This window comes from Schistocerca piceifrons, chromosome 6 (assembly GCF_021461385.2).
Source record: "Schistocerca piceifrons isolate TAMUIC-IGC-003096 chromosome 6, iqSchPice1.1, whole genome shotgun sequence".
Classification (NCBI taxonomy): domain Eukaryota; kingdom Metazoa; phylum Arthropoda; class Insecta; order Orthoptera; family Acrididae; genus Schistocerca; species Schistocerca piceifrons.
In genome coordinates, this window is record NC_060143.1 from 229,509,591 (window position 1) to 229,532,679 (window position 23,089).

At 43.4% G+C, this 23,089-nt stretch overlaps 1 protein-coding gene across 1 annotated transcript in view; it reads left to right on the plus strand.

Annotated features, from left to right (window-relative positions):
* Nucleotides 1-23,089, plus strand: part of LOC124802919 (medium-chain acyl-CoA ligase ACSF2, mitochondrial-like) — a 266,038-nt gene that overhangs the window by 167,316 nt on the left and 75,633 nt on the right. Inside the window, exons 6-7 of the mRNA XM_047263990.1 lie at nt 8,495-8,590; nt 8,694-8,842. Coding sequence (XP_047119946.1) covers nt 8,495-8,590; nt 8,694-8,842 — 245 coding nt within the window. The remainder of the gene's footprint in view (nt 1-8,494; nt 8,591-8,693; nt 8,843-23,089) is intronic.

Consider the following 23,089-nt stretch of genomic DNA (forward strand, 5'->3'; position numbering starts at 1 on the left):
GTGGTGAGCAGAAGAGCTTTGCGGCTGCGCGGAGTGGCCGCGCGGTCTCGGGCGCCTTGACACGGTTCACACGGTCCTCCCCCCCACCCTCCCCCCCACCCCCTCTCCGAGGTTCGAGTCCTCCTCCTCGGGCATGGGTGAGTGTTGTCTTGTATGTTAGTTTAAGTTATATTAAGTTGTGAGTAAGCCTAGGGCTCGATGACCGCAGCAGTTTGGTCCCATAGGAACTTAGCACAAATTTCCAAGGAGACCTTGGTTCGAATCCCGGCGTTGGAACAAATTTCTATTCGTCGCTTCAGTCTGCACATATACAGCATAAGTGTTTAAGACTTGAAAATGTCTCTGGAATCTTACAGTTCAATCTTTTATTAAATCACCTATGCCTGGGTTTCAGGCAGGATCCCTCGTTTCATTCAGTGCTGAGGGGCCATTCCAATACATTTGGAGAGCCTCATCAATGCTCTTTGAGTTTAAAGGGAATGCCAGGTGTGCTGAGGCCTGAATAGGAATTTGGACTGAGGAGGCCGGCATGCTAGGATAGTACGCACAGTTGTGAAAAAGCCTCTGTCCCAGGATGCCGTAGTGGTTAGCACATCTGCCCAGCGATCAGAAGGCCCAGATTTCAATCCCGGTTTCGGTGCCAATTTTCATTCATTGCTTCAGTCTGCATATAAACATCATCGATGTTTGAGACTTGAAAAGGTCTCTGGAACAATATTGTTTCATTTATGATGTATAATAGTAATTCCAGATATACAGAGGAATCGAAATCTGTAAACAGATTTTGAGAGCAGTTGATAATTTAAAATATGTACGTAAAACTCCTGGGTGAAGATCGTTAAAGTTCCTGTATTGATTTCTAGTTTCAACTCAAGTCAGACTAAGGAAGATTGTAGAAAACTGTGCAAGTATGTACGTGACAACAAGAGCGATTCACCTCAGCATATTATGAAGACCTGTAACGCCTGGTGGCTGATGCGTGCTGAATTAAGTAACAATTTTTATTGATCTTAAGATGGCTTGTCAATGAGCTGAAACTACGAGGGCAGTTCAATAAGTAATGCAACACATTTTTTTTCTGAAACAGGGGTTGTTTTATTCAGCATTGAAATACACCAGGTTATTCCCCAATCCTTTAGCTACAGAACACTATTTTTCAACGTAATCTCCATTCAATGCTACGGCCTTACGCCACCTTGAAATGAGGGCCTGTATGCCTGCACGGTACCATTCCACTGGTCGATGTCGGAGCCAACGTCGTACTGCATCAATAACTTCTTCATCATACGCGTAGTGCCTCCCACGGATTGCGTCCTTCATTGGGCCAAACATATGGAAATCCGACGGTGCGAGATCGGGGCTGTAGGGTGCATGAGGAAGAACAGTCCACTGAAGTTTTGTGAGCTCCTCTCGGGTGCGACGACTTGTGTGGGGTCTTGCGTTGTCATGAAGAAGGAGAAGTTCGTTCAGATTTTTGTGCCTACGAACACGCTGAAGTCGTTTCTTCAATTTCTGAAGAGTAGCACAATACACTTCAGAGTTGATCGTTTGACCATGGGGAAGGACATCGAACAGAATAACCCCTTCAGCGTCCCAGAAGACTGTAACCATGACTTTACCGGCTGAGGGTATGGCTTTAAACTTTTTCTTGGTAGGGGAGTGGGTGTGGCGCCACTCCATTGATTGCCGTTTTGTTTCAGTTTCGAAGTGATGAACCCATGTTTCATCGCCTGTAACAATCTTTGACAAGAAATTGTCACCCTCAGCCACATGACGAGCAAGCAATTCCGCACAGATGGTTCTCCTTTGCTCTTTATGGTGTTCGGTTAGACAACGAGGGACCCAGCGGGAACAAACCTTTGAAGATCCCAACTGGTGAACAATTGTGACAGCACTACCAACAGAGATGTCAAGTTGAGCACTGAGTTGTTTGATGGTGATCCGTCGATCATCTCGAACGATTGTGTTCGCACGCTCCGTCATTGCAGGAGTCACAGCTGTGCACGGCCGGCCTGCACGCGGGAGATCAGACAGTCTTGCTTGACCTAGCGGCGATGATTACACACGCTTTGCCCAACGACTCACCGTGCTTTTGTCCACTGCCAGATCACCGTAGACATTCTGCAAGCGCCTATGAATATCTGAGATGCCCTGGTTTTCCGCCAAAAGAAACTCGATCACTGCCCGTTGTTTGCAATGCACATCCGTTACAGACGCCATTTTAACAGCTCCGTACAGCGCTGCCACCTGTCGGAAGTCAATGAAACTATACGAGACGAAGCGGGAATGTTTGAAAATATTCCACAAGAAATTACCGGTTTTTTCAACCAAAATTGGCCGAGAAAAAAAATGTGTTGCATTACTTATTGAACTGCCCTCGTAGTAATCAATAATGGAACTTAAGCGATCTTGACATAGTATTTTTATCGACGCATTTTAACATAACAGATCGCCTGTCTCCCGACTTGAAATGTCAAATAAAAAGTTGATAGTTCGTTCAAGATAGCGCTAACCGTTAAAAAGATACAAGTTTGAGCGGAGCATCTTCTTAGTTATGAGAAGCGCACGAATACAGAAAATCCAACATTTCCATCCGACTGAGACTGCGCCAGACCAGGGTATGTCTGAGATAAAAAAGGAAGTGGTCAGTTTCTATGGCCCGGCAGTTCAGTTCTAGCCATTCGCCTGCCCAGTAGGTTGTCACTGGCGTTGTTTTATGAGGCCTTAGGTACACTGGTATGTGGCTCCGTTCGGTCTCTAAAAGAACCGCCTGCTCTCACTTCAGCCCCATTCTGTGCGAACTTCCTGGGGCTGCCGAGTCAAAGACGTCCGCTACCGTGACTCCCTATAGGCGCTCACGGGCGCGCTGCAGTAGAGTTTAGCTGCTCGTCTGGGCAAGTTTAGTGATACGATGCATGCATGGAGGCATTCCCGAAGGAATATTGCATCGTACTTCAGAACAACACAAATACTGCAATATCGTGTTTATCTGCCGACGCCTGGCATGCGACGTTCAATTAAAATTGTTGCCCTGCACGGAAAAACACATAATGAATGTACAGATAAAAGTTGTAGACACCTAGGTGATGACATATGGGAGTTTGGGCCTAGCCTTCAGTCGTGTTCGAATAGCCTAATGTTAAGGCAGACGCTCTATCCATCTGAGCCACCGAGGACACAGATGGATGGGCAAATATCTATTAGGTACATTACGTATGTAGATTGTGGACAGTTGGGAATGTGGGTCTCACGTGAGGCGTGCAAGGGATAAGTCCCTGCAGTCGCGCTCAGATGGATAGTGCGTCTGCGATGTAAGCAGGAGATCCCGGGCTCGAGCCCTGGTCAGGGCACACATTTTCAGCTGTCCCCATCGAGGTATATCAACAACACCTGTCGGCGGCTGAGGGTTTCAATTAATAACGTTTAATATTTATCTGTCCTCAAACTCAGGTGGGTTTCCTTTCATTTACAAAATGGCTCTGAGCACTATGCGACTTAACTTCTGAGGTCATCAGTCGCCTTGAACTTAGAACTAATTAAACCTAACTAACCTAAGGACATCACACACATCCATGCCCGAGGCAGGAGCCGAACCTGCGAACGCAGCGGTCGCTCGGTTCCAGACTGTAGCGCCTAGAACCGCACAGTCACTCCGGCCGGCCTTTCATTTACACCGCCTGGTATTGCGAGAACTGTTCCAGACAGTGTAGGTGTGGTGGCGCATATTACATGCCTCATTCGACGGAAATGCAAAAAAGTCTCGATTTATAAGTGGCAATGGTATTAGTAGCAGTAGTAGTAGTAGTAGTAGTTTTATTCACCAGTGAATCACTTTTACGAGATATTGAATACGTCGCGGTATTATAGCTTAGAAACAAAACACGTAATTCATAACGCACAGGCTTTACATACTTAAAGGTCTAGTCTGACAAGGATCGGATAGGTATTCGGCCTTATAGTAGAAATCATCCCAGCAACTGCCTGTAGTTATGTAAGGAAACCAGACGAGACCTACACGAGAATAGCCGGACGCAGACTAGGGCCTCCGTCCTCCCGAATGCAAGGCCAATGTGGCTACAACACCACAATCGCATTCGATGTATCCATGGTGTACAGTACTACAGAGTTTACACGTTCTTCCAAAGAACGTCATGCTGTTGGAAGCTAGTGCAACAGTGTTCGTTCCTTTCTCAACACTGAACACGGCACACACTACACATACAATTAGCTAACAGCAAGACAATGACGACGATGTTTGCTTTGCATTTCACGTAACACAACTTCCCATTTGCTTGCCTGAAAAATTGAGTCAGTTTTCTTCCATGATGAGTGAGACGTTGAGCTCAGAAACAGAATACTGTGTTAGCATTATCCAATGCAGATCTTTGGTGTAAAGTTTTCCAGAAAGAAATGGCGGATTTATTTTATTATTATTTTCTTGCATTATACTTTTTTTCCAAACTACTACTCTGTGTTATTCAAGTAATCCCTCACACAATGTACTACTTAACATGTACTTGTTAAGTACCTTTGTAAACAAGTAAAGAGATTTTCAAATAGAAAGGTCAAGTAAAGACAACATATCATTTATGAAACGAAATGTACCACAGCAAGAAGATGATTTTCGCTAATAAAGATAATTTTTGTCCCGTAAGCTGCAGCTTTACAACGTCTAGAAGATTCATGCACATTGCTCTATGAAATACCCCTGATAATTTAACTTTACAGTATGTTTCTTCTGCACTTTGTGTTCACCTTTGGCGCTGTGCGTTACAACAAAGATTCTAAGAATAAAAGAGAAAACTGTATGATTACAAGCCAGCATTTTTTCGACTTTTCAATGTGACGTGCTTTTTTTTCTCCGTAAGTATAAGGGACGATCAAAAAGTTTCTGTTTTACGGCTTTGCTATGGCGTATATGCAATGTAGGGCGACTCCGATGCGGGTATGTAAGCACCGACATGTAGGCAAGGGATTAGTTTGGTATTCATGTCTTTCCGACGTGGGTGATGTTCGAGGGTCGCTCCAAAAGAAATGCACACTATTTTTTTAAATCGATCTTTCATTCTACACGTTTGAAAGTTTTACAGTGTGTAGACACATCCTTCAGGAACAATGATTTCATTTCTCCACATAATTTCCATTCCTCCCAACTGCCTTACGCCATCTTGGAACCAGCGCCTGTATACCCGCACGGTAAAATTCTGGACCAACCTGTTGGAGCCACTGTTTGGCAGCGTGCACGAGGGAGTCATCATCTTTAAACCTTGTTCCACGAAGAGAGTTTTTCAGTTTCCCAAAGAGATGATAGTCACATGGAGCCAGGTCAGGACTGTAAGGCGGGTGCTTCAGTGTTGTACATCTGAGTTTTGTGATTGCTTCCATGGTTTTTTGACTGGGATGTGGCTGTGCATTGTCGTGCAACAGCAAATATCCTGCTTTTGCCGATGTGGTCGAACACGACTCAGTCGAGCTTCAAGTTTCTTCATTGTCGTCACATATGCATCAGAATTTATGGTGGTTTCACTTGGCATGATGTCCACAAGCAAGAGTCCTTCGGAATCGAAAAACACCGTAGCCATAACTTTTCCAGCAGAAGGTGTAATTTTGAATTTTTTTCTTGGATGAATTTGCATGATGCCATCCATTGATTGCCTCTTCGTCTCTGGTGAAAAATGATGGAGCCATGTCTCATCACCTGTCACAATTCTTCCAAGTAATTCACCTCCACCATTCTCGTACTGTTCCAAAAGTTCGTTGCATACTGTTTTTCTTGTTTCTTTGTGAGCCACTGTCAACATCCTGGGAACCCACCTGGCACAAACCTTTTTTAACGCCAACAATTTCAGTTTTCTGCAAACACATCCTTCCCCTATCCCAACGTAGCGTGACAATTCGTTCACTGAGATGCGTCTGTCAGCAGTCAAGTCACCAATTCGTTAACTCTCTGCACATTGCCTGGAGTGTGTGTAGTACGAGGCCTGTCGCTGTGAGGACAATCCTCAAAATTGCCGTGCCCGCTTTCATCACGTAACCTGCTTGTCCACCGACTAATTGTACTGCGATCGACAGCAGCATCTTCATACACCTTGTTCTACCTCGTATGGATGTTTCCCACTGTCTCGTTTTCACAGCACAGGAATTCTATGACCGCACGTTGCTTCTGACGAACGTCAAGTGTAGTAGCCATCTTGAAGGCATGCTGTGACGGCGCCACTCACGGGAACAGGTTGAACTAAGTTTGAAAACAAGGATGTATCTACACACTGTAAAACTTTCACACATGCAGAATGAAAACTGTATTTTTACAAAAATAGTGTGCCTTTCTTTTGGATTGGCCCTCGTACAAGATGTTCTAGAACTAATAGCGGAAATAATCCTACATCTACGTCTGTCATCTGCAAACTACTATGAAAGGGGCGACAGATGATACGTCACGCTGCACCAGTTATTAGAGCTTTTTCCCGTTTCACTCTTTTGGAGTGACCCTCGTAAATGCGGAAACGTGAACTATGGCAACGTCTTAGCAAATGCCTCTAAACAGGACGAAAGTCCTCTAAATTCTTTTGTTGGCTGCCAGAGGACAAACACCGGTAGACATCTATCGGTGAAGAAGGACGTGTATCCAACTAAGGCGAAACGTACGGGAAACCTGTGCCAAAGTGTGCTGCTGCTTCACGGTAATGCACAGCACCATAATGCAAATGTCGTAACGCAGATGTTACGCCAACTCAGTTGGGATACATTCTAACACCCACTGTATAGACCTGATCTCTCCCAACGCGATATCACGCCTTAGGTCCCTTGAAAAAGGTCTCGAAGGGTCGACAATTCCTGTCAGACCATGTGCAGCAAGCATTTACGGAATTCTTCACGCAGCAGGACACGGTGTTTTATCAGACGGGTATCTTCAATCTGGTGCGTCGATGGTGTGATTGTCTCAATGCTCAGGCTATTTCGCGTGACTGGCATACCAATTTTGGACTGTATGGCATTCGAACGGGAACTTTTTGATCGCTCCTTATATTACACTACTGGCCATTAAAATTGCTAAACCACGAAGATGACGTGCTACAGACGCGAAATTTAACCGACAGGAAGAAGATGCTGTGATATGCAAATGATTAGCTTTTCAGAGCATTCACACAAGGTTGGAGCCGGTGGCGACACCTACAACGTGCTGACATGAGGAAAATTTCCAACCGATTTCTCATACACAAACAGCAGTTGACCGGCTTTGCCTGATGAATCGTTGTTGTGATGCCTCGTGGAAGGAGGAGAAAAGCGTACCATCACGTTTCCGACTTTGATACAGGTCGGATTGCAGCCTATCGCGACTGCGGTTTATCGTATCGCAGCATTGTTGCTCGCGTTGGCCGAGATCCAATGACTGTTACCAGGATATGGAATCGGTGGGTTCAGGGGGGTAATACGGAACGCCGTGCTGCATCCCAACGGCCTCGTATCACTAGCAGTCGAGATAACAGGCATCATATCCGCATGGCTGTTACGGACCGTGCAGCCACGTCTCGATCCCTGAGTCAACAGATGGGGACGTTTGCAAGACAACAACCATCTGCACGATCAGTTCGACAACGTTTGCAGCAGCATGGACTATCAGCTCGGAGACCATGGTTGCGATTACCCTTGACGCTGCATCACAGACAGGAGCGCCTGCGATGGTGTACTCAACGACGAACCTGGGTGCACGAATGGCAAAACGTCATTTTTTTCGGATGAATCCAGGTTGTGTTTACAGCATCATGATGGTCGCATTCGTGTTTGTCGACATCGCGGTGAACGCACATTGGAAGCGTGTATTCGTCATCTCCATACTGGCGTATCACCCGGCGTGATGGAATTGGGTGCCATTGGATACACGTCTCGGTCACTTCTTGTTCGCATTGACGGCACTTTGAACAGTGGACGCTACATTTCAGATGTGTTACGACCCGTGGCTCTACCCTTCATTCGATCCCTGCGAAACCCTACATTTCAGCAGGATAATGCACAACCGCATGTTGGAGGTCCTGTACGGGCCTTTCTGGACACAGAAAATGTTCGACTGCTGCCCTGGCCAGCACATTCTCCAGATCTCTCACCAATTGAAAACGTCTGGTCAATGGTGGCCGAGCAACTGGCTCGTCACAATACGCCAGTCACTACTCTTGATGAACTGTGGTATCGTGTTGAAGCTGCAAGGGCAGGTGTACCTGTACACGCCATCCAAGCTCTGTTGGACTCAATGCCCAGGCGTATCAAGGCCGTTATTACGGCCAGAGGTGGTTGTTCTGGGTACTGATTTCTCAGGATCAAATGCACCCAAATTGCGGAAAATGTAATCACATGCAAGTTCTAGTATAATATATTTGTCCAATGAATACCCGTTTATCATTTGCATTTCTTCTTGGTGTAGCAATTTTGATGGCCAGTAGTGTATTTCTTAGTTGTCAGATGCCCATCAAATTCATTCAACGAGAAATTAAATTTACAGGGAACGACGGCGAAACCAAAGGCAGCCATCTTGACTCACCACAATATAATCAACAATTCTTACTTCGTTGGAAAACGCATGCAGTTCGACGAAAAGGTATTTATTTACTCGTACACCTTTTTTGAAACATAATTGGCTGGATGTAACGTACTCAACGCGGAGGCAAGGCAACTAATGAAATCGTTTTATCATGTTGCAGCACCACCGTATCTGCCTGCAAGTGCCACTGTTCCACTGCTATGGCTTCTGCAGTGGAGTGTTGGCAGCCCTGCACCATGGTGCCACTGTCGTCCTGCCATCGCTGTATTTCAACACTAAGGCTTCCCTAGACGCTATCGAGAAAGAAAAGTATGTCTTAACAAGGAAATTACGCTGCTGTATTCTGCTTAATATCAATGTATTCCAATTTTCTTGTGGAGCAAACTACATGACTTAGAGGTTAGTCTCTAATGCACAGTGGGGACTGAAGTGCGTTTATTATCCTGTAGCCATTAAGTCTTGATTGATCTCTAACCGAGCTGAAACCGGTCAAAGGAAACAGATTTATTATTGAGAGCTACAGTACAATGCTTTGTAGGCGCCTACCATTTGATTAGATTAGATTAGTACTTGTTCCATAGATCATGAATACGACACTTCGTAATGATGTGGAACGTGTCAGGTTAATAAAAGGTGTCTGTATATTACATTACACAAAATATTACATGACACTTCATATTTTTAATTTTTTTTGTGGGAGTTGGGGAAATTTCCCACTTACTATATCCAAAAATTCATCTAATGAGTAGAAGGAGTTGCCATTAAGAAATTCTTTTTATTTCCTTTTAAATGCTATATAGCTATCTGTCAGACTTTTGATGCTATTAGGTAAGTGACCAAAGACTTTTGAGCTAAAGTTAGATTTAACCTTGAGTAGTGAAGATCATCCTTTTTCCTAGTGCTGTAGCCATGTACACTGCTATTACTTTTGAATTCGTTCGGATTCTTAATAACAAATTTCATAAGTGAATATATATATTGAGGGACTACAGTGAAGATCCCTAGCTCTTTAAATAAGTGTCTGCAGGATGATCTTGGATGAGCTCCAGTAATTATTCTGATTACGCGCTTTTGTGCAATGAACACTCTTTTACTCAGTGATGAGTTACCCCAGAATATGATGCCATACGAAAGCAGAGAATGAAAATAGGCATGGTAAGCTAATTTACTGAGATGTATATCGCCAAAATTTGCAATGACCCTAATAGCATAAGTAGCTAAACTCAAACGTTTCAGCAGATCCTCGGTGTTTTTTTTCCAGTTCAACCCCTCATCAATGCATACACCTAGATAATTTGAATATTCTACCTTAGCTACCGATTTCTGATCGAAGTCTATATTTATTAATGGTGTCATTCCATTTACTGCGTGGAACTGTATATACTGTGTTTTGTCAAAGTTTACTGAGAGCCCATTTGCAGAGAACCACTTAATGATTTTCTGAAAAACATCGTTTACAATTTCACCAGTTCATTTTTGTCTGTCGGGTGTGATAGCTATACCTGTATCATCGGCAAAAAGTACCAGCTTTGCATCTTCGTGAATATAGAATGGTAAATCGTTAATATATATTAAGAACAGCAGAGGAACCAAGACCGAACCTTGCGGCACCCCATTCTTGATTGTTCCTCTGTTTGAGAAATCACCAGTTTTTTGCATATTATGTGAACTGCTTGTTTCAACTTTCTGCACTCTTCCAGTTAGGTATGATTTAAACCATTTGAGCACTGTCCCATTCATACCACAGTACTTGAGCTTGTCTAGAAGTATTCCATGATTTACACGATCAAAAGCCTTTGAGAGATCACAAAAAATTCCAACGGGTGACTTCCGGTTACTCAGAGCACTTAATATTTCAATAGTGAAAGTATGTATAGCATTTTCCGTTGAAAAACCGTTCTGGAAACCAAACTGACATTTTGTTAAACTTTATTTTTACAAACATTGTCTGATCGTTGAGTAAACTACACTGCCTGGCAAAAAAAGTGAAACACCTAGAAGGGGAGGAGGAAACGATAAGAAACTTCACGATTAGAGAGGATGTGTGATGCTGTTTCAGTGATTACGAAATCGCATCAAGTTTACAAAGGACTTTGCGGTACGATCGAACTTGTCACTACGATGTTGCACCCTCTCTTGCGTGAATGCATGCACTGATTTGGGTGGGAAGGATGTCACAAAAGCCATTTGTAGCCTGTCCTGAGGGTAGCTGGTCCACAACTGGTTCCTGACATTCTGGATACTGGCACTGGGATTGAAGTGATGTCCGAGCTGGTCCCACACATGTTCTATCGGGGACATATCTAGCAGCACCTCAACATCATGCAGACAGTTCATAGAGACAAGTGTCACGCGTCGAGGAGCACTGTCCTGTTCAGAAATGGCTCCACGATACTATTGCATCAGAGATAACATTTGAGCACGCCGGATATGCGTACACTATCAGAATTTCACTTCAGTTCAAGTTCTCAAGTCAGAATAACTGAGAACAAAGTCCGCGCATCTCTATCACGCAATAGTACTTTTTTTGAATAGAAACAATCTCGTAGCGTTCCGTTTGCAGTACTATAACAAACGGTGCTCTCTCACGACTTGGTAGCAAGCAAGCTAGCAAGCGACCAACATTTCCATGATCGAGCATTGTAGACGCATTGAATTTCCTTTTCGCCGCGTTTACAACTCTCTTTCACAATAAATGTTATCTCTGACCGACATATTACTTTGGACTCAACTTTCGCTGTACTGATTTTCAGTTATTACTGAGATGTTTGATAGCTAATTAAAAATAACCATTTTTCTTTCTGTCTTTATTTCATGACATACTCAGTAATTATTGAAATTGGTATTCATCAAAACTTTAAGATGTTATATTATTGCCAAAATTGTCGTACCTGTCAGGAAAACACTGTTCCCTACTTTAGATTATCATGACATTCTTATTTGGGTTTTAGGGTTTCTTGGTGTGTTACACTCTCCAAAACTTTGGAATAATGGGATCTCTCCCTAGGTCGCCGCCATACTTGCCGACAGTTGTCATCCGCGACTAATCACTGGACGCAATGCGATGCCATTCAGCAACAGACCTTCGCTCTTGGCCATGGCACCACTCCAAACGCAGCTTCTTGTGTTTTGGTGTTGGCAGCCTACACATGGAATGATAGTTTACCAGCCTGGCTACTGCTAATCTCCGTTCAGTGGATTACACAGAATCTTGCAAGGAGTCCATTACTTGTCAGAGTACAACAATCGCCTGTCTGAAGTTGTTATGTTGCGGTTGATGCACAGTATGGCGACGTCCTTTGTCGTTGTTCGAAGTGGTCGACAGAATCGTGACGGAGATTGTGCCTGTCCTCACTTTCCCACACAGTCCAGCATCTGGCCATTGTCACATCCGAATGTCCCACAAATCTGGATATTACCTGATTCGTATGGCCAGCCAAATGGAGATCCACAATGAGACCCCTTTCAAAATCTGTCAGGTGGTGGTAACGCTGTCTCGCACGAGTATGTGGCAACTCCGTGTCCTTCATTGTGATCACTCAGCATCTGATACTGTTCACGCTCCTTATATACCCTACCAGGCCTCGTGACAACACTAAACAAGAACAACACTAATGCACTCCATTGGCCTTTCTACCTGTCACAGAGATTTCTATCTTTAGGCATTTACACTACTGGCCATTAAAATTGCTACACCAAGAAGACATGCAGATGATAAACGAGCATTCATTGGACAAATATATTATACTAGAACTGACATTTGATTACATTTTCACGCAATTTGGGTGCATTTGATCCTGAGAAATCAGTACCCAGAACAACCACCTCTGGCCGTAATAACGGCCTTGATACGCCTGGGCATTGAGTCAAACAGAGCTTGGATGGCATGTACAGGAACAGCTACCCATGCAGCTTCAACACGATACCACAGTTCATCAAGAGTAGTGACTGGCGTATTGTGACGATCCAGTTGCTCGGCCACCATTGACCAGACGTTTTCAATTGGTGAGAGATCTGGAGAATGTGCTTGCCAGGGCAGCAGTCAAACATTTTCTGTATCCAGAAAGGCCCGTACAGAGCCTGCAACATGCGGTCGTGCATTATCCTGCTGAAATGTAGGGTTTCGCAGGGATCGAATGAAGGGTAGAGCCACGGTTCGTAACACATCTGAAATGTAACGTCCACTGTTCAAAGTGCCGTCAATGCGATCAAGAGGTGACCGAGACGTGTAACCAATGGCACCCCATACCATCACGCCGGGTGATACGCCAGTATGGCGATGACGAATACACGCTTCCAATGTGCGTTCACTGCGATGTCGCCAAACACGGATGCGACCATCATGATACTGTAAACAGAACCTGGAGTCATCCGAAAAAATGACGTTTTGCCATACGTGCACCCAGGTTCGTCGTTGAGTACACCATCGCAGGCGCTCCTGTGATGCAGCGTCAAGGGTAACCGTAGCCATGGTCTCCGAGGTGATAGTCGATGCTGCTGCAAACGTTGTCGAACTGTTCGTGCTTATGGTGGTTGTCTTGCAAACGTTCCCATCTGTTGACTCAGGGATCGAGACGTGGCTGCACGATCCGTTACAGCCATGCGGATAAGATGCCTGTCATCTCGACTGTTGGTGATACGCGGCCGTTGGGATCCAGCACGGCTTTCCGTATTATCCTCCTGAACCCACCGATTCCATAGTCTGCTAACAGTCATTGTATCTCGACCAACGCGAGCAGCACTGTCGTGATACGATAAACCGCAATCGCGATAGGCTACAATCCGACCTTTAACAAAGTCGGAAACGTGATGGTATGCATTTCTCCTCCTTACACGAGGCATCACAACGATTCATCAGGCAACGCCGGTCAACTGCTGTTTGTGTATGAGAAATCTGTTGGAAATTTTCCTCATGTCAGCACGTTGTAGGTGTCGCCACCGGCGCCAACCTTGTGTGAATGCTCTGAAAAGCTAATCATTTGCATATCACAGCATCTTCTTCCTGTCGGTTAAATTTCGCGTCTGTAGCACATCTTCGTGGTGTAGCAATTTTAATGGCCAGTAGTGTAGATTCCCGCCAAACTTTTGTACATGTAACTAACTTCGTCAGAACAAGCCTTGGAAGGCCAAATGGTATCGAACGACAGCCGCATCATCCTCAGCCGATATGCGTCACTGCATGTGGATACGAAGAGGCACGTGCTCTACAGACCACTCTCCCGGCCGTTGTCAGTTTTCGTGACCGGAGCCACTACTTCTCAATCAGGGAGCTCCTCAATTGCACTCACAGTGACTGAGAGCAGCCCGCCTCCCAATAGCTCTCAAGCAGATTCAGACGGTCACCCATCCGAGCGCTAGCCAAGCCCGCCAGCACTTAACTTCATTGATATGATGGGGAGGGCGTTCCACTGCGGCAGGGCTGTTGGGTTTGCACATGTACGAAGTTACATTGACATTTAACCATTGTCTTCTGATCGTGTATTTCTTCACAGTGTAAGTGAGCCTAGCTATTAATTGACACCGAAACGCTGCTAAGTGACGTTTCACGAATGTTCGTAGTTCATACTGAAATCATAAGGTCGTGCCATTCTGTTTTCCTCAGCGTAGCGTGCTGTATTTGTATTATATTTGCACTGATGGCTTCCGGTGAAAGTGCTTGTTCAGTGAGGGGTCGTGTTCGTGCTGTTATCAGTGAAAGGAACGGAGAAGGTGAAATCCAATACTGGAGCATTCTCCTATGTCGCTCAAATAGCACAAAAGAAGGCTACTGAACTTAACACGCCCATCAAACAGGCTGACTGAGATCTAAAGCACTCCCTCTTCAGGCCACGAGTGGCCTACCGGGACCATCCGACCGCCGTGTCATCCTCAAGGGAGGATGCGGATAGGAGGTCCGTGGGGTCAGCACACCGCTCTAACTAATGGTTAATTTTGTAGGTAAACGAGCCGCCCTCAAATATAAATTTCTAAATTCCAGCATCCACAACTGCTGTGTATGTATTTAGTTTCTGATATCTTCTGTTTTGTTCAGGCGAGTAATACCAGGCTTTCTTCTATATTTTGAGCTTATGCTACTGTTACCCTTCAATGATTCATACGCGTTTTCAATTAGGCATCCTACTGGGTGGTCAGACTGAAGCGAGCCTAGTGTTCGTTTGTATAGAGTTGTTGTTGTTGTTGTTGTTGTGGTCTTCAGTCCTGAGACTGGTTTGATGCAGCTCTCCATGCGACCCTATCCAGTACAAGCTTCTTCATCTCCCAGTACTTACTGCAACCCACATCCTTCTGAATCTGCTTAGTGTAGTCATCTCTTGGTCTCCCTCTACGATTTTTACCCTCCACGCTGTCCTCCAATGCTAAATTTGTGATCCCTTGATGCCTCAAAACATGTCCTACTAACCGGACCCTTCTTTTTGTCAAGTTGTGCCACATACTCCTCTTCTGCCCAATTCTATTCAATACTTCATCATTAGTTACGTAATCTACCCATCTAATCTTCAGCATTGTTCTGTAGCACCACATTTCGAAAACTTCTATTCTCTTCTTGTCCAAACTATTTATCGTCCACGTTTCACTTCCATACATGACTACACTCCATACAAATACTTTCAGGAACGACTTCCTGACACTTAAATCTATACTCGATGATAGCAAATTTCTCGTCTTCATAAACCCTTTCCTTGCCATTGCCAGTCTACATTTTATATCCTCTCTACTTCGACCATCATCAATTATTTTGCTCCCCAAATAGCAAAACTCATTTACTACTTTAAGTGTCTCATTTCCTAGTCTAATTCCCTCAGCATCACCCGACTTAATTCGACTACATTCCATTATCTTCGTGTTGCTTTCGTTGATGATCATCTTATACCCTCCTTTGAAGACACTGTCCATTCCGTTCAACTGCTCTCCCAAGTCCTTTGCTGTCTCTGATAGAATTACAATGTCATCGGCGAACCTCAAAGTTTTTATTTCTTCTCCATGGATTTTAATACCTACTCCGAATTTTTCTTTTGTTTCCTTTACTGCTTGCTCAATATACAGATTGAATAACATCGGGGAGAGGCTACAACGCTGTCTCACTCCCTTCCCAACCACTGCTTCCCTTTCATGCCCCTCGACTCTTATAACTGCCATCTGGTTTCTGTACAAACTATAAATAGCCTTTCGCTCCCTGTATTTTACCCCTGCCACCTTTAGAATTTGAAAGAGAGTATTCCAGTCAACATTGTCAAAAGCTTTCTCTAAGTCTACAAATGCTAGAAACGTAGGTTTGCCTTTCCTTAATCTTTCTTCTAAGATGTGTCGTAAGGTCAGTATTGCCTCACGTGTTCCAATATTTCTACGGAATCCAAACGGATCTTCCCCGAGGTCGGCTTTTACCAGTTTTTCCATTCGTCTGTAAAGAATTCGCGTTAGTGTTTTGCAGCTGTGACTTATTAAACTGATAGTTCGGTAATTTTCACATCTGTCAACACCTGCTTTCTTTGGGATTGGAATTATTATATTCTTCTTGAAGTCTGAGGGTATTTCGCCTGTCTCATACATCTTGCTCACCAGATGGTAGAGTTTTGTCAGCACTGGCTCTCCCAAGGCCATCAGTAGTTCTAATGGAATATTGTCTACTCCCGGGGCCTTGTTTCGACTCAGGTGTTTCAGTGCCCTGTCAAACTCTTCACGCAGTATCGTATCTCCCATTTCATCTTCATCTACATCCTCTTCCATATCCATAATATTGTCCTCAAGTACATCGCCCTTGTATAGACCCTCTATATACTTCTTCCACCTTTCTGCTTTCCCTCCTTTGCTTAGGACTGGGTTTCCATCTGAGCTCTTGATATTCATACAAGTTGTTCTCTTTTCTCAAAAGGTGTCTTTAATTTTCCTGTAGGCAGTATCTATCTTACCACTAGTGAGATAAGCCTCTACATCCTTACATTTGTCCTCTAGCCTTGCCTGCTTAGCCATTTTGCACTTCCTATCGATCTCATTTTTGAGACGTTTGTATTCGTTTTTGCCTGCCTCATTTACTGCATTTCCATATTTTCTCCTTTCGTCAATTAAGTTCAATATTTCTTCTGTTACCCAAGGATTTCTACTAGCCCTCGTCTTTTTACCTACTTGATCCTCTGCTGCCTTCACTACTTCATTCCTCAGAGCTACCCACTCTTTTTCTACTGTACTTCTTTCCACCATTCCTGTCAATTGTTCCCTTATGCTCTCCCTGAAACTGTGTACAGCCTCTGGTTTAGTCAGTTTATCCAGGTCCCATCTCCTTAAATTCCCACCTTTTTTCCAGTTTCTTCAGTTTTAATCTACAGTTCATAACCAATAGATTGTGGTCAGAGTCCACATCTGCCCCTGGAAATGTCTTACAGTTTAAAACCTGGTTCCTAAATCTCTGTCGTACCATTATATAGGGTAAGTCAATTTAAGTTATGAGTAGATGAGTAGTTAAATTGATTAAAATTACATTGAATCACTGGAAGTTATCTCCCTGATAAAATTAAATTCAAATTAAAACCTCTCTGCTTAACACATACGATACAAAATATTTTAAAAAATCAAATCGTCATTTGTAATTAGATGGCTTTGAAGAAATCAGAATGAAATGTTCGGTGGATTGCAATAAATAACGTTAGTATGGAACTCAGAAACTGCTGAACATTTATTCACCGATTTAAATTACAAAAAAAGCATCAACTAAAAATAGAATCGAAAATGACTGCATGATACTCATTACATTGCCTACTTCATAAACCACATCTCAACATGTACGAACAACACAGGATAAATAAAAAAGGAAGGACTTGTGAAACTATATGCCCACCTACATTTGTACCAATAGTCTGCACACAGAAAGAAGAAACCGTAGGAACAATACTCTACACCAAACTTATGCCCAGTGGGCCAGGGAGCAATTTGGTTTACTGGTCAACTGCGTCGTCAGTAACTTTCATAGACATTCTCCGTTATGGAAGTACGTGAAATAAAGAAACAGTTAATATAAAGCAAATTGGCGTGTGATTTGAAATACGGACTGAACAACGGACCTGAACAAATAATAGTAATCAGCCGTGGGCTCACCACATGGTCTAATTCAGAAAGTAAATCACGGTATTCACGAAATGTGTTCAACTAAAATCAATCAGACTCGCACTGAAAGTTGTTAAAAGAAGTTACAATAAAAGAAGAATCAATTACCGGAGCAGAAAGTTCGGTATGCCACATGAGAAGCACGTGGTTGCAGTGAACAGTTCATACGCTACAACAAACTCGAGAAAGGAATTCAAACTGAATTACAGAAAAAGAATTCTAATATGAACTTACAGAAAATATACCGGTATGACACTTTCGTACGTAAGATATCCACAATAACTGAATGAGATCTAGACTGGTCACATCACTCTTCCGTAGCTAAGTTACGAAAGGACAAAGAATGGAGTTAAAGAAGTGGAATATGAAACTTCCTGGCAGATTAAAACTGTGTGCCGGACCGAGACTCGAACTCGGGACCTTTGCCTTTCGCGGGCAAGTGCTCTACCAGCTGAGCTACCCAAGCACGACTCACGCTCGCTCCTCACAGGCTTAATTTTGCCAGTACCTCGTCTCCTACCTTCCAAACTGCACAGAAGCTCTCATGCGAACCTTGCGGAATTACCACTCCTGGAAGAAAGGATATTGCGGAGACATGGCTTACCCACAGCCTGGGGGATGTTTCCAGAATGAGATTTTCACTCTGCAGCGGAGTTTGCGCTGATATGAAACTTCCTGGCAGATTAAAACTGTGTGCCGGAGTCTCGCTGATTTGAAACTTCCTGGCAGATTAAAACTGTGTGCCGGGGTTTCGGTCCGGCACACAGTTTTAATCTGCCAGGAAGTTTCATACAGCGCACACTCTGCTGCAGAGTGAAAATCTCATTCTGGAAATTGAATATCATTATACTTTATGGCACCTGTAACATTACCGGCCCTTACCAAATTGGCAATCTCCTATAATGTCAACCTTTTGTGAAGGATTTGGCTTGACCGTGACTGTATCCAATGACAATAAATCGGACTATAATTTCGTAATCGGGAAGTAAGTGAAACAATAACAACAGGAAAAATGGTTCAAATGGCTCTGAGCACTATGGGACTTAACATCTGTGGTCATCAGTCCCCGAGAACTTAGAACTACTTAAACCTAACCTACCTAAGGACATCACACACATCCATGCCCGAGGCAGGATTCGAACCTGCGACCGTAGCGGTCACGCGGTTCCTGACTGAAGCGCCTAGAACCGCACGGCCACACCGGCCGGCAGCAACAGGAAAGCTATGGGGTTTGAATTGACGTTCTACTAACAAAAAAGTAAACTGTAATTATATATACATGCGGTCCCTAGCCTAATTAGGCAATGTGGTATCAAGTTTTATGGCAAAGCGGAAATAAACTTCGGCTAAGAAAACTACCCTCACTTGGTACCCTAACTAACCCCTTCTAACACAGTTACTCTCAGCTTAGTCTTATGCAGAACATAGAATGGCCAATTAATGCAGCAATAAACTGCAATATATGAACAAATATAAAAGGACATATGAACCTACTAACAAAGTCTGACTGGCAATAGCATGAACTACTATTATTTTAATTAACTACCACAAAAAATATCACGATTTGAAACACTACTGAATTTTATGGGCTTCAGAAATTTGCACATCAAGTTATTCTATACAAATGAGCAATACAGTCATTATTTATAAGAAAAGTTTTGGTGCGGAATAAATGATTGTACTGATTGCTACGCTTGCTCAGAAGAAGCCTTTACTTTCATTTATAACACAAAATAAGTAGCCCTTAAACTTGATTGGTTTGAAGAACCACGGTCAATCGTAAATAATAACACACAAAATTAAGAGAATGGCACGTACCTTTAGCAATCACTTTAGGTATAATGAATAATGCAAAATTAGTTCAACAGTTAACAAGGGAACCTAGAAATTAGTCTCTCATTGGACACCAAGTCAAACTGGCGTTGTAAATGACTAAACAGCTTGAAAAACTGTTTCAAAACAACGTATACAAAGAAACGAACAATTACAAGTTTACAAACCTGTTCAAAGTGAAATAATACTGCTATCTTTTTAGCTTTTACTTACAGATAGCCATTAGCATTTTATATTTTTGTCATTTATTATTTTAAAGGCAGATTCTTATTTAATGATAAGATTTCATTATGAACACATTTTAGGAAACCCTAAGATGGAAAATTATGTGGAGTAAATCATTTACTAGTGCACAAAAAGCTGACCAAACTTCATACTCCACAAAGTTAATAAAACTGCAAAATGTTTTGCTGCCAAAATTGTCAGTTTAATAAAAACAGGGTTCTCGGAATTAATTCATTTGGAAAGGACCCCGTCTAGGAAAGTGACTGGGGATAATCAAGAGTGTGCACACGTATTTTAGAAGATCCATACAGATAGCGATTGTTGTGTTTGTTGTGGTCTTCAGTCCAGAGACAGGTTTGATGCAGCTCTCCACGCTACTCCATCCCGAGGAAGCCTCTTCATCTCGGAGTAACTACTGCAATCCCCATCCTTTTGAATCTGCTTAGTGTATTCATCCCTAGGTCTCCCTCTACGATTTTTGCCCTCCACGCTTCCCTCCAGTACTAAATTGGTGATCCATTGATGCTTCAGAACGTGTCCTACCAACCGATCCCTTGTTTTAGGCAAGATGTGCCACAAATTCCTCTTCTCTCCAATTCTATTTAGTACCTTCTCATTAGTTACCTGATCTACCCATCTAATCTTCAGTATTCTTCTGTAGCACTACATTTCGAAAGCTTCTATTTTCTTCTTATCTAAACTATTTATCGTCCATGTTTCACTTCCATACATAGCTACACTCCACACAAATGCAGGGTGTTTCAAAAATGACCGGTATATTTGAAACGGCAATAAAAACTAAACGAGCAGCGATAAAAATACACCGTTTGTTGCAATATGCTTGAGACAACAGTACATTTTCAGGCAGACAAACTTTCGAAATTACAGTAGTTACAATTTTCAACAACAGATGGCGCTGCGGTCTGGGAAACTCTATAGTACGATATTTTCCACATATCCACCATGCGTAGCAATAATATGGCGTAGTCTCTGAATGAAATTACCCGAAACCTTTGACAACGTGTCTGGCGGAATGGCTTCACATGCAGATGAGATGTACTGCTTCAGCTGTTCAATTGTTTCTGGATTCTGGCGGTACACCTGGTCTTTCAAGTGTCCCCACAGAAAGAAGTCACAGGGGTTCATGTCTGGCGAATAGGGAGGCCAATCCACGCCGCCTCCTGTATGTTTCGGATTGCCCAAAACAATCACACGATCATCGAAATATTCATTCAGGAAATTAAAGACGTCGGCCGTGCGATGTGGCCGGGCACCATCTTGCATAAACCACGAGGTGTTCGAAGTGTCGTCTAAGGCAGTTTGTACCGCCACAAATTCACGAAGAATGTCCAGATAGCGTGATGCAGTAATCGTTTCGGATCTGAAAAATGGGCCAATGAGTCCTTTGGAAGAAATGGCGGCCCAGACCAGTACTTTTTGAGGATGCAGGGACGATGGGACTGCAACATGGGGCTTTTCAGTTCCCCATATGCGCCAGTTCTGTTTATTGACGAAGCCGTCCAGGTAAAAATAAGCTTCGTCAGTAAACCAAATGCTGCCCACATGCATATCGCCGTCATCAATCCTGTGCACTATATCGTTAGCGAATGTCTCTCGTGCAGCAATGGTAGCGGCGCTGAGGGGTTGCCGCGTTTGAATTTTGTATGGATAGAGGTGTAAACTCTGGCGCATGAGACGATACGTGGACGTTGGCGTCATTTGGACCGCAGCTGCAACACGGCTAACGGAAACCCGAGGCCGCTGTTGGATCACCTGCTGCACTAGCTGCGTGTTGCCCTCTGTGGTTGCCGTACGCGGTCGCCCTACCTTTCCAGCACGTTCATCCGTCACGTTCCCAGTCCGTTGAAATTTTTCAAACAGATCCTTTATTGTATCGCTTTTCGGTCCTTTGGTTACATTAAACCTCCGTTGAAAACTTCGTCTTGTTGCAACAACACTGTGTTCTAGGCGGTGGAATTCCAACACCAGAAAAATCCTCTGTTCTAAGGAATAAACCATGTTGTCTACAGCACACTTGCACGTTGTGAACAGCACACGCTTACAGCAGAAAGACGACGTACAGAATGGCGCACCCACAGACTGCGTTGTCTTCTATATCTTTCACATCACTTGCAGCGCCATCTGTTGTTGAAAATTGTAACTACTGTAATTTCGAAAGTTTGTCCGCCTGAAAATGTACTGTTGTCCCAAGCATATTGCAACAAACGGTGTATTTCTATCGCTGCTCGTTTCGTTTTTATTGCCGTTTCAAATGTACCGGTCATTTTTGAAACACCCTGTACGTTCAGAAAGGACTTCCTGATACTTAAATCTATATTCGATGTTAATAAATTTCTCTTCTTCAGAAACGCTTTCCTTGCCATTGCCAGTCTACATTGCCAGTCTACCCTCTCCACTACGACCATCATCAGTTACTTTTCTGCCCAAATCTCCTGAGTAGTCCCCACCCAGAGATCCGAATGGGGGGTTATTACGTCCGGAATATTTTACCCAAGAGGATGCCATTCAATACATAATACCTGGTCCATTGAATGTACATATTTGGATAACAATTCTGCTGAAGGTGCTAGCGCTCGTGGTAAATTACAGTGGCTATAAAATTGGCGGTGAAGCAATCATGGTTCCTGATGTTAGCCACACCCTGATATAACTGTTCTTGGCATATGAAGTTTAACCAAGCAGGGCCAATAATGGTGCTATGGTCGACAGCTATTTAACATTGCATCCGAAGCTAATTTAAACGCTCGCAAGCTCTTCTTGCATCCAAATTAATCACAATAGGTGACCAAGGATGGCGCTGAACACTCAGTAACACAGTCAGAACTCGACTTGCCACAAAGGAATCAAGCGTCTTGTGCGCCAAGTCGACCTTTCCCAGTCCCGCCAAACTACTTCCGTAGCGGCAGGGCTGTAGTACAGGTTTTACATTTAGCTTCCCTACCAGTAAAATATATATAGTTTTTACAAATTATTACATTCACAAATCATTACATATAAAACCAGAGGTACAGTTACAACATAATCTCTGAAAACGCCAAAATAACTAACATAATTATTACATATTTACACAACCAAAGATCTTGACTACGCAGATACACTGTTGTACAGTGTCAGCAGAGTACTTACACGAAATGTACATAAATCTACCGATTATTGGTGTTACTCACACCATAACTGAAAATAATTTTACGGTATGATTTCCATGGCTAGACCTGAACGAAGGCATTAGCATCTTTACTAAATCAAGATCTTACACATTCCAACTTCCTAACTTACATTACTAGAGATGACCAGACACCCTCACTTACCGGAGACCCAGCGAACCGAGCCGTTTCTTACCACCGGGCTGAGGTCCACAGCTTTGAATTGGCCATTGGAAAT